We start from the raw sequence: 12,601 nt of genomic DNA on the forward strand, positions 1-12,601 counted from the left end.
CTACTTGTGTTCACGCTGCCTGGCTACTGCTCACCTTCCTGTTTCAAATACTCGTTTGTCATGTGTGTTTTTTTTTTTTTTTCGTCTTGTGTGTTTTTGACAGTAAATGCTGAGTGTTTAGGAGATAAAAGGTTTTCTTGGGATGTTTGATCAGTAGCATTTTTCAAGGACTTTTTCCCCAGCTAAGATTCCACCCATTTCAAATGCTGGCCCAGCCTGTCCCTGTGCTTGTAGGTGTGGACATTAGGCATGAGATGGTGCTTATTCTGTGTTTAAGTTAACATTAAATGCAAAGTACTTGGCATGAATGCAAAGATGCCCTTTTTGATTGGTTGATGGCATTTCTGTTTTGGAAATGAATGAGGTACTACACACAAATAAATGTTCTGTTTTATTTAGAGAGAGGGAGTGTGCGCCTCAGCATGAGGGGGCTGGGTAGGGGGAATCTCTAGCAGCTCCAGGCCGAGCCCAACATGGGGCTTGATCCCAGGACTCCAGGATCATGACCTGAGCTGAAGGCAGGCACTTAACCGACTGAGCCACCTGGGCACCCCAAAAGATTAAAACTTTGTAACCAGCTTTGCCCAATCTCGTTGCGGCAAGGCAGGCACGGGGCTGTGGGTGGGGCTGTGGCCACAGGCCTCCAGGCGACCCACATGGGAGCACCAGGGGGCAGAGTCGTGGCAGGTGGCTGGCAGCGCGGCTTGGAGCTCAGCCGAGGCGCGGTGTGGGCTGCGTCTGTGTGTGCAATGACAGTGACTCTCTTTGCAGCACATCTACAGCAAGCAGTCAGTGTTCTTTGTGTGGGAGCTGAAGTGGACGCGGGAGCCTCCCCCTTCTCTGCGCTGCCAGTTCTCCGTTGGATTCTCCCCAGCTTCCGAAGGACGGCTCTCTATCCCCTTAAAGCCGTATACTTACGAATTTCAAGTGGAAAATTTTTTTGTATGTATCATATTTTTTGGCGGGGGTGTGCGGTGGGAAAATGGAAAGTGGCAAAAAAAAAAAAAAAAAAAAAAGGAAGGTGGCATCACACTCCTTTTAATCTAAAAAAATCAGGTAGAAAAAAACCTTTCAATATAATGAAGCAACAGATCCGGGAAAATCAACAGCTCAGTGGTTGGCTGCTGGTACTTCAGACGCCCAGCTGCTCCTCGGGTGACATGCCTGGCGCGTGTGCAGTCTTGCCAGTGGCTGTAAGATGAGTGTAAGGAGCGAAGGCTCCGGGTCTCTGCTCCCTTTTCCCTTGTTCACGTTTAGAATATCCTGGAACTATTTCCTAGAGTCCTTTCGTCCTGATCCTAGCTGCCACGCGGGGTGGTTACTTTATAAAGGGGTTTTATTTTTAAAAGAAAAAGAAAATATCGTAGAAATCTACTTAATCTGTGCTGTGAAGACTCTCCTATAACCTGTGCATTACGTGTGGAGCTGGAGGTGGCCTTGGGCTGAGGAGGGAGATGCACTTGTGTTTCGGTTTCTTTGTTGAGACTTGGATTTTGTGTTGGGTAGATGAGAATGTAAATACATAGTTTTGTGGTGTTTCCTTTCCTTCTCTACTGAAATTGTAAAACAACACTTCAGGTGTATTCGTCTTTATAGCTCCTGATGTTAGCAGTTTTTTTAGTATGTCCTTCCAGCCGCCTCCCTGCTCCGTTTCACTGTCTTGATCAGCCTTAGGCTTCAGCAGCATCTCCAGCATGTTGGGTCTTTCTGTAGCACACACACCCCTTTCCGGTGTGTTCACAGCGCGCCACGTTAAATCATTCATGTGCTACAGTGCACATACATTCATCGGGTTTGCTCGCTGCCCATGATTATGGGTGCTGGCGGTTTCACTGCTCCTTCTTCCTTTGTTTCCTCTTTGAATCACGAAGAGCACAGATAAGGTTTTCTTTCAGACTGTAGAAACTGGAAAAAAAAAACTGTACAAACTGATTGAAGAACCTATCTGCTGGGATTGCTGTTCGAAAACCAGTATTCTGTGAGGACTGGAAATAGGGATGCCACTTCTCTAAGGAAAGCTTTATTGAGTTATATAACTTAGATGCCATGAAGTTCAGCCATTTGAAGTGTCCCCTTCGATGCAGGTAGCCATCACCGTGATCCTTATTTTAGAACACTTTTATCATTCCAGAAAGAAACCTTGTTACCCCACTCACTGTCACCCCCCTACCGCTGCCTTGTCTCAGGCCTTGGCAACCACTAATCCAGGGGCAGATCTGCCAATATTTTGGCCTATTCTGAACATTGTGTGCAAATGAGGCGTATTACATGGGTACTTTTATTTATTTATTTAGTTTAAGATTTTATTTATTTGAAAGAGAGAGCATGAACCGGGGGAGAGGCAGACTCCCCACGGAGGAGGGAGCCCAATGCAGGGCTCCATCCCAGGATCCTGAGGTGACCTGAGCCGAAGGCAGATGCCCAGCCAGCTGAGCCACCCAGGTGCCCCTACATGGGCACTTTTTGCCGCTGGCATCTTCCCCCTGGCACCCTGTAGTGGACTTCATTTGTTTTTATGGAGGAAGAGCCGTCCATTGTGCGGGTGGACCACATTTTCCATATCTCAGTGGCTAGGGTCTGGGCTGTTCTCACTATGGGGCCGTCAGGAATAATAACGCTGTGAAAATCCCCGTGCGACTTCTCAGTGCTCACTTCTCTTGGGTGAGTATCGGGGCAGAGTCGCTGGGCTGTGTGGGAACTCGGTTTAACTTTTTGAGAAGCCACTGCTGTTTTCCAAAGGGACGTCACTTTACACACCCCAGAGATATGTGAGGGCTCCAGCTGCCACATCTTCACCAGCACGTGTCCTCGGCATCCTTCCGCTTCCAGCAGGTGCGAGGGGTCTGTCAATGCAGGTTTTTTTTTTTTTTTTTTTTAATATTTATTTATTTATTCATTCATGAGAGACACAGAGAGAGGCAGAGACACAGGCAGAGGGAGAAGCAGGCTCCCTGCAGGGAGCCCGATGCGGGACTGGATCCCAGATCCTGGGATCATGCCCTGAGCCAAAGGCAAGATGCTCAACTGCTGAGCCACCCAGGTGCCCTTGTCAACATGGTTTTGATGAGCGTTTCTCTGACGGCGAGTGGCCGAGCACCTCTCATGTACTTCTTGGCTGCTTGCATGTCTTCTTTGGAAAGATGTCTATTCATATCCTTTGCCCATTTTTAAAATATTTAGGGTTGTCTTTTTATTCTAGTGTTGTAAGAGTTCTTCATGTAGACTAGATGGCAGCCCCTTGTCACAGGTGCCACTTGCACACATCTCTCATTCTGTGGGTTGTGTTGTCGCCTTCCCCATGTGTCCTTTGAAGCATAAAAGTTTTTAACTTTGACGAAGTCCACCTTATTAATCACTTTATTGCTTGTACTTTGAAGGGTCTATGAAATCATTGCTTATCCTAAGATCAGAAAGATGAGAAAGATCTTGTGTTTTCCTTTTTTTTTTTTTTTTAAAGATTTGAATGTTTGGGAAATGCTTTTCTTTTAAATTTTTTATTTAAATTCAATTTGCCAGGTGGCTCAGCAGTTTAGCACCGCCTTCGGCCCAGGGCCTGATTCTGGGGTCCCGGGATCGAGTTCCACATTGGGCTCCCTGCATGGAGCCTGCTTCTCCCTCTGCCTGTGTCTCTGCCTCTCTCTCTCTGTGTCTTTCATGAATACATAAATAAAATCTTTTAAAAAATTAATAAATTCAATTTGCCAACATATAATATAACACCCAGTGCTCATCCTATCAAGTGCCTTCCTTAGTCCCCATCATCTGTGTTTTCCTCCAAGAGTTTTATACTTTTTTGCATTAGGTCTGCAATCTCCATGAGAGGTGGTCCAAGTTCATTCTTCCCATGAGGCTACTCCGATGTCCCTGTAGCATTTTTTCATAAGACTAGTCATTCCTACCCCATTGGATGGTCTTGACATCCTTGTTGAAATCAGTTGGCCATCGGTGTTAAGAGTTTGTTCCAGGTGTGGAAGGCACCTCACTGCTACCTTCTGCTCCCATGGTTGCCCCGCAGCCACCCGTCTCTGTCCCACTGCCGTCAGAAGGCAGCATCGAGGACATGCACTGAGGACAGCATGTCCCTTCACCACTGTCTCTGGGCTCCCTTCCAAGATCCAAGCTCCAAGCAAAGCTCACCCTTCCTCAGCTGAGCTCCCAAACATTCCAGACTGCACGCGTCCAGCTGGGAGCTTCTTGGGAGCACAGAGCTGTTCAGTCGGCCACCCTAGAGCTGCCTTTTCTCCCTGCTCCCTCCTGTGCTTCCTCCTCCTTCCCTGCCCCACAGATGCCTCTGCTCCAACCCTGTCTTTTATGCCCTTGACCTTGGAAGGCTGCAGAAGATCCTGGCAGTGGCTTCCTTCAGATCTGTAGAAGTCGGTTTCCACTCCCAGACAGATGTCATTGGGTGTTTAATGGGAAAATCCCCAGCAAGGGGCAGCCAGGGTGGCTCAGCGGTTTAGCACTGCCTTAGGCCCACGGTGTGATCCTGGAGACCCAGGATCGAGTCCCGCATCAGGCTCCCTGCATGGAGCCTGCTTCTCCCTCTGCCTGTGGCTCTGCCTCTCTCTCTCTCTCTCTCTCTCTTTCGTGAATAAATAAAATCTTAAAAAAAAAAATCCCCAAGCAAACCCATCTGGGACTACTTACTGTTAAACCTCGCTGGCTCCCAGGAAAACGCTTTATTTTGGCAATAGGCTTCTTAATATTCTAAAATGTATTTTATTTGAATGTTTCCTAACACCAGTAGATACTTTTGAATCCAGTTTGCTATAATGATTTCGTGTACATTATGACTTTAGTAAGATAGCTCTTGTTGCGTGTAGCACAGGGCACCGGATGGTCAGTCCTGGTTCAACAAAAGGCCATGAGCAATTGCATAAGAGAAGTTGATTGCTCACAGGTCCTGGAGGAAGTACATGGGGGCCCCCCCTGAGGGGCCACATGGGGAGGTGAAGGCAGAGAGCACCTGGGGGCGCAGGCAGGAGGGGGCCGGGTGCTTTTATTGGCATCTGGGGTTCCCGGGCTAGGACTGGACTGGTCATTTTGAACCAGGACAGTGGGGCTCGTGTAAGCCCCGTGGGGCTTTTATCTCGGGGGCACATGAGGGGAAGGTGCTGGGGGCTGTTGATCACAAGGGGGCTTAGGGAGACGCTGTCAGGAGCTTACGTTTGCGTGTGACCCCGTACCCAGGGCATGTGCCTGCCTGAGGGCCGGTGTCCATGCAGAGCCCCCGCAGGCTGCTTGGCCAACAGAGCGGATACTGAGGCAGCAAGAGCAGGAGCAGCGGAGTTACTCTCACAGGATCCTGAAGAAACAACCCTTACCTTCCAAAGTAGCACCGCCAGGCTTCAGGTCTTTGTCCCAGGTGGTGAGGATGTCAGGCAGGTGGGAATAGGTGTGGCTGTTGGGCGAAGAGGTCATCGAGGAAAGGAGAACGTTTGGCCAGAGGCCAGGAAGGAGTGTTGCCTTCGCTCGTTGCGGTTCTGGGTCGTGTTTGTAAGAGGATGTGCGTGTTTTTAGGGGTGCCTCCTGAACTACTGAGGGGTGAAGCGACAGGCTCTCTGGGCTCTGCCCTCAGTGCCCCAGGAGACAAATACCTGTCAGTCCAGAGAGAGAGAAAGCAGATGGAGCAAACTGTTGATAATCCTGAGTCGGGTGACAGCGAGCGGCAAGGGTCCGCCTGAGAAAGACTCGGGTGCTCGCGGCGGGGGCTCGCCCAGCACGTGTCCCTGCGAGGGGGTTGATCCGGGGCCGTGGCCGGCATCTCCTCTGACTCCTGGAAGCGGCCGAGCCAGGCCCTCCTCCTCCGATGCCCGCGGGCAGCCGGGGCCGAGGATACCGTCCCTGCAGGCTGTTCACACACGCGCTTGTCTCTCCCCTTCTCGCCCAGACATTGTATAGCGTGAGAGCTGAGATCCTGCCCCCCTCAGGCACGGAGCACTGTCGGACAGGCTCGCTGTGCTCCCTGGAGGTGTCCATCACGCGGCTCTCGGACCTCCTAGAGGTGGATAAGGACGAAGCACTGACAGAGTCGGACGACTATTTTTCGACCAAGCTTATGTATGAAGGTAGGTCTGGGGGTGTCTTTTCCCCTAACTGCCGTGCTACCCCGTGTGTGATGGGCTTGTGCCCCCTCTTCCCACAGTAGTGTTCCCTATCTGAAGAGAGAATGTTCTAGGATCAGAAAAGCTCATTTGAATGTTTTATTACATGGCGTGGTCCTAGGCGGGCGGGATGTTGGGCTTGGTTGCCAGGGAGTCAGGTTTTCTCAAGCGGTCGTTGGGAACGCCGTGGCCCCCAGAGCTGCCCTTCCCTCTCTGCCTGTGATTCAGGGTCTTCCCAGCGCTGCTGCCCAGCAGTCCATGTGTCCTGGAGTCTGGGCCTCGTTACATCCCCAGCCCCAGCTCCATTCCCCCCATCTCCCAGCACTGGCCCCCTGTACGGGCTCCTCCCTGTTGCCCACTGCTCCAGACTCCCCGTCCCCATCTGCCTCCTCCAGGGCCTGGGCTGCTCAGTTTGGGGTGTCAGGACCGTTTATGCTCTAAGAAATGGTTGAGCCAACGATTTCTTGTTTTAGTCCCTTAAAAATCACAGTAAATGCATTACATGACGTCATACTTGAAAAAGAACTGTTTTCCAAAACAAAACAAGACAAAAAGAATAATGACATAATTGTGCATCCCCTGGATTCTCCTAACGTCTGGATTCCCAGAAGGGAGCTGAGTCATCCTGCTGCCCTCCGTGTGTGGTGACGTGGCTGAAGGATGTGAGGGCGCCCCAGGGTCGCCCAGATGGGTAGTTGGTAAAGGGAGGCCTCCTTCGACAGCCCTCTTGTAACCGTGGTTCTCACCAGAACTTGACAAGTGGAACTTTCTTCCAGGCTGGGTCCATCCCAGAGTGGACTCTGAAACCACGTGAACCAACTTTTCATACTCCGTTTCCTCAGAGCCTTAGATCTGGCTTGTAGTTTGAGAGGCCCTCTTACCTCCGGCTGGCACCCCTTTCCAGCCCGCTCGGAGCTCATCAGGGTAGTCCGAGTCCTGGGACGCTGCCGGGCTCGCAGTGGCAAAGGCAGATTTTCTGAAATTCTCCCTTTTGATCAGAGTTTCGAACTGTATCATTGGCCACTTCTTTGAAGTGACAGGCTCACGCCCTTCTTTTTCGAGATGACATCTGCCCAGTACCGCAGACTGAAGAGCACCGCTGGCTCAGTCCCAGTGAGCCCGGGAGCCTGGGGGCCCAGAGTGAGGGGTACACGGGGCCCCTCTCGAATGGTTTGCAGCTTCTCAGGAGTCTATAATCATTTCAGAGTTAAAGTTAAAAAGATGTTTCTTTAAAGATTGGATTTAATAAAATTAATTTTGACTACTCCATGAAGGACAGCCTTAAGTAAAACTGGCAGTTTCTATCCTCAAGTGTGTGGTGAGGAACCCACTGTCCTGACCCCTTGCATGTGGGGCCTCGGTTCACCCTCAGGCCTCCGGCGCCAGCCACCGGTGTGCCTGGCAGCCCAGGGAGAAAGGCAGGGGTGTGACCCCCTGGTGCCCCAGGGACCACCATCTGAGAACTGCTGCGGCACCTCCCTCAGAGGCTCCCCTGCCCTGTGTAGGAAGCCGGCCCTCTGCCACCCCTTCCCTTCTCTGCTGTTGGGGACCTTCGGTCCTTGGAGCTCCTGGGCCCTGCTATGTGCCCCCTTGACAGGGCTGCTGTCACCTCTCTGCAAGGCCATCTGCTTGTCCAGACAAGGCTCCTGATCCGCCAACTTCTTGAGTGCTCGATTACATATTTGAATTACACTGAATTATGTCACGGTTGTGTTTTAATAATTAGTGCTAATAACTGCATATATTAGGAATATCTGCTGTGCTGCAGGTAGAAGGGCTTACATACGTCTCTTTCCGTCCCATCCCAGAGGCTTGTCCAAGCGGCAGGTTGGGATTGGGACCCCCAGTCTGATGCCACCACCTGCTAGACGGACCACCACCCTGTTCCACCCCATTCCAAATTTGACAGCCAGCGTGCCCGTAGTCTGACACACCGCCTTCCAGCACAGTTTATCACTGTTCGTTTATGATGTTGAGCAGAACAAAGTGACTTTCCCTGTACATCCAACACGTATCTTATTATCAAACCATACGTGTTTCCTGTTCAGGTACAGTTATGAGGCAGCAAGATACAGAATGTATCCAGTTTCGGATTTTACACTCTGGAGTGTGGGGCTGCTGGTGGCTCTTATTTTGGTGTGAACACGGAGTGCCCTCTCCTGGGGTAAAACCAGTGCTTTCCTTGTTTCAGTGGTGGACAACAGCAGCAATTGGGCAGTGTGCGGGAAGAGTTCTGGCGTCATCTCCATGCCTGTGGCCGCGCAGGCCACTCACCGGGTCCACATGGAGGTGATGCCCCTCTTTGCGGGGTACCTCCCCCTTCCCGACGTCAGGCTGTTTAAATACCTCCCCCATCACTCTGCGCACTCCTCACAACTGGATGCCGGTAAGGATTCTTGGAGATGAAGGGTGCGCTCGCTGTTGGGAGTGCGAGGAGGTGGTTGACCCAGCTCCAGCCACCGGGCTTGTGGATCAACAGCGTGGGTCTGGTGCCAGCGGGGTCTGACACCAAACACCCGGTCGGGGTCACAAGTTGTAGGCACCTGCTCTGAGACCCACACGGGTCCTCCGAGGGCCCACGCACTAGGTTCTCTCTAAACGGGCTGCCTCAGGCGACGTGTATGTGCACCTGAGGTCGCTCGGGCGGCCCGCTGCTCCCGGGATGGGTCACTGGTCCGTGTCAGTGGGCCCGTGTCTCACTTCCGTGCATTTTGCAGACAGCTGGATAGAGAACGACAGCCTGTCGGTGGACAAGCATGTGGATGAGCAGCTGGACAGCGGCAGCATCAAGAGCAGGGGCAGCGTGCACTCGGCCTCCAGCAGCGAGCACAAAGGCTTGCCCATGCCCCGGCTCCAAGCGCTGCCGCCCGGCCAGGTCTTCAACTCCAGCACGGGCATGCAGATCCTGGTCATCCCCAGCAAAGACGACCATGTGCTCGAAGTCAGCGTCACATGACCCCGCCTCAGGTGTGCGCGCGCTTGAAGGGATCCTGGCTCCACTGCTCTCTCCATCGCAACATTCTCGCGCTAACCAGACTTTCGGTGATCCTGCCTGGCCACGGAAGCCTCCGAGGAGTTCGGCGTGCGGCTGGTCGGCTGAGTTACAGCGTTTATTTTTGTGTTGTCAGTGGTGTTGTTACTCTCTCATCTCCCCGTCCCAGTGTCCCTGTCCCCGTGCCGGCGTCCTGCAGTGTTGGCCCAGAGCCCCACTCCCTCCCGTCGCCCCCTCCCCGCTCACCTGGCAGCCTCCTGGTCCACGGGTTCCTTCTGGAGTCTGTGTGCCTTCCGGGGAGACACACGGCTGCCCCCTCGATACTGGACCAGGTGGATCCGTGAGTCTCCTGGGGGATAAAACACTGTCCTTTATCCCAGATGAGCAGTGCTTTTCTAGAATAACAACTCCCCATTAGGGCAGGTCAGTGAGGCTGAGGGCTGGGGTGGGGTGGGAACAGAACCCCTTCTGTGCCTTGGGGGTCGCACGGGGCGGACCTGGAACCTCCATTAGCTGGAGCCATCTTAAAGGTACTTTGGGAAGATTAGACCAGGGCCTAAGGGACGACTTGGCATCGAAGTAGTTTAGGAATAAATGTTTCTGGAACCCCTGCTCCCCATGATGTTGACTGAATGTCATATGCACTTGGAATTAAATATGTATTTATTTTAATTATCATTATATATGTGGGGGTTGATACATTGTTTTCTTCTCACCTTTAAAGTCTTCACATGTCATCGTCACTGTGTAATCAATATGTTTCTTCTGCACCGGAGTCCTAGACATTAAGAGGCTCCATTTCAGGGGAGAACTGGGAGTGCCCTCTCAGTGTGCTTCTAGTTTGGTTGTGGGAAGGACGAAAGTCTTGGAATGTTCTCTGCCGGCCCACTAAAATTGCCATCATACCATACCAATGGATTAATTTGCTTTCGGTTGTAAATTTAATTGTACATATGGTTGATTTATTATTTTTAAAAGTACAGACTAACTGATGTAATGTTTATGTATAAGTTGCACCAAAAATCAAGGATAAAATAAATGTGTGTTTGTTTTTACTGGTGTGAGAGTCACAGCTTGTAAATAAGTGTTGGGTGTATGCAACCTTTTCCAGCTCTCCAAAGCGATGTATTTTTGTACATAAGAAATAGAGAACTCTTACTTCCCTGGCAAGGCGTGGTTGGAATCGAGCCTGACCGGGCTGCTGCAAGTGAGTGTAGACAGGTCCAGCACGGGGTGCGGCCGCGCGGGAGCAACCTCAAGCATGTGAGCCCGAGAGGAGAGGGGGCCTCTGCAGCAGCTGCCGCCAGTCCTGCCGGTCACCTGTGGGTGTGGGAGCGAGGCTGGCGGGGTGATGGGGTGGGGTGGTGGCGGGGAGCAGGGAGCGGGGGCTGGCGGGAAGCTCGGAGCAACTAGAACAGAGCAGTCGTGTCCACGCTTCTGTGCGCTGTCTTTTCACTCAACAAATGAGGTGGCGTGATTCCCCCTACCCTGCCCCCTGTCTTTTTCATTTACAGAAATCGGAAATGTGTAAAGAAGATCAATATCTGTGTGTTTAATTAAACTTTTCAGAAATTTATCTTCCTTAGGTGCACTTTAAAACTAATCAACTAGTTAGGCAAATTAGAGCTTCAGAATCTAATAATAGATAGTTTAGGGTTTCTAAAATAAGTTTGTTTTGTTGTAAAAAATTGATGTTTTCCCTACAGATCTGCCTTCAAGCCCTGGGAATAAAGAGATCTTTGAGATTCGATTCTGTCATAAAAGCCTCACACTCTGTATAATGTGGCTTTCCCTCTCACCTTCCGGAAGGGGGATTTGATTCGATGGTTACCTTATTTCTGCTTGATTTCTTTGTGTCTGGGTTCTAATCCCGCGATGAAATTCTCTAGTTGTATAATATACTTAGAGGGAAAAAAATGAAGGGGGAATCCAAAATGCTCGTGGTGGTTTCTTTCTATCTTCAGTTTGTATAAAATCAAATTTATTGCAGGTTTGGCGCTCCACCACCCCACCCTGGGAATTACCCAAAAGATCTTTTGCAACCTAAGTTACATGGGTGCCTCTGTTTTTGTTTGGTTCTACACAAAAGAAAAATGTCACCTAAGCTTCACCTACCTTTTTTTTTTTTTTTTTTAAGGCAGTACTTGGATTTTTGTTGTGTTTAAAATAAAATAAGGCTTATACGTTTGAGACAAGCTGGTTTTGTTAATAAAGATGCAGCAGCTGTTAAATAATTGTGAAGCCGGATATAGAATGTGCATCTAAAAAGCAGAATATGCAGCCGTTTTACACATATTGTGGAAGATGTAAATACTAGCAAATGGAAAAGGAAATAAGTTATAATTTTGGTGAATTTCATGGGGTTTCCTATGATCGGAAAAATTATAACTTCTGATTCTAATATGGGAATTGTATTTAATCTGAAAATGACTTTTACCTACAGTCCATTGTCAGCGCAGCCGGTCATGGGTTGGATTCGTGTACCAGTAAGTCTTGGTTGGTATCCCATGGTTAGCAGAGGAGATACACACCGGCTCCGGTTCAGTGTTTCTTTAGTGTTTAAAGTAAGCTTGAGTTATAAAATGAAATCAAGGAGTCTCTCCAGATGTGTACATAAAATGAAACGTTATACCACTTTTTAAAGAACAAACTATGCTGATCTAAATGTTTTTGCTGTCGATTGTGATCTTTAAAATAAATCCATGATTTTGGAATTTGATTTTTCATGGAAGCGCCCCTTTCTCTAAATTTAGCCGTCGACTATATCAGGCTGTAAGACCCGAAAGCGTCGTCAATAAAATTTGCTGGGATTCTGTGACTGGAAAAGGTGACAAGTTGGTGACTTTGACACTGCAGGTATTAATTCCATTTTCATGGTTTACTATGAGAGTCATTTTTCACATTATTCTGTAATATATTGTTAGACTAAAGCCATTGTATTAAGACTGTTTAAAATGTAAGCATTGTAATTCTGAAAATACACATTTTAAGAAGAAACTTTGCTGTTTTGAACTTCATTCTTTTGCCGAGGGGCTTGAAAGAGGAGCCTGTAAGGAATTTTCTTGCCTTCTCCCTAATGCTTCCTGACTCGAAGCAAAGATTATTTATTTACGTTGTGGGGAGCATCAGGGATTTTTTTCATAGTTCATCCCCCGGTGGCCCCTAGGAATAAAGACACTTGAGTCTTTAGGTTTTTTGTAAACACAATGTGCCAACCTAACGTGTCACAAGGTAACTACCCTTGTGACGTTTGGTAGCATCGCGAAAAGAATTTCTAAAGCTGCTTCGAGTCTTGCTTTTGGTGCCCGGGTCGTAATGCGGAAGCTGTTGAAGCTGCACGTGGGGTCGGAGCTCCTCACCTCCTAGGGGGAGCTACCTGAGCCGAGGCGCGCACCCCGCTCTGCAGGACGGGAGCTCGGCCCTGCTGGGTGCAGGCGGGGGCGGGGCCTGGGGCCGGGATCCGCCTCGGGGCGCGGCGGGGGCGGGGCCTGCGGCCGGGCTCCTC

The 12,601-nt window shown here is 50.1% G+C and overlaps 1 protein-coding gene across 4 annotated transcripts in view; it reads left to right on the plus strand.

Annotated features, from left to right (window-relative positions):
- Window positions 1-12,093, plus strand: part of TRAPPC10 (trafficking protein particle complex subunit 10) — an 89,330-nt gene extending 77,237 nt beyond the window's left edge. For all 4 annotated transcript variants that reach the window (XM_077879363.1, XM_077879364.1, XM_077879366.1 and 1 more), the window contains 4 exons: window positions 772-942; window positions 5,891-6,068; window positions 8,296-8,490; window positions 8,822-12,093. In XM_077879363.1, coding sequence (XP_077735489.1) covers window positions 772-942; window positions 5,891-6,068; window positions 8,296-8,490; window positions 8,822-9,060 — 783 coding nt within the window. In that variant the 3' untranslated portion in view covers window positions 9,061-12,093. The remainder of the gene's footprint in view (window positions 1-771; window positions 943-5,890; window positions 6,069-8,295; window positions 8,491-8,821) is intronic.
- The last annotated feature ends 508 nt before the right edge of the window (window positions 12,094-12,601 follow it).

The sequence above is a fragment of the Canis aureus genome, chromosome 30 (assembly GCF_053574225.1).
Source record: "Canis aureus isolate CA01 chromosome 30, VMU_Caureus_v.1.0, whole genome shotgun sequence".
In the NCBI taxonomy this organism is placed as follows: domain Eukaryota; kingdom Metazoa; phylum Chordata; class Mammalia; order Carnivora; family Canidae; genus Canis; species Canis aureus.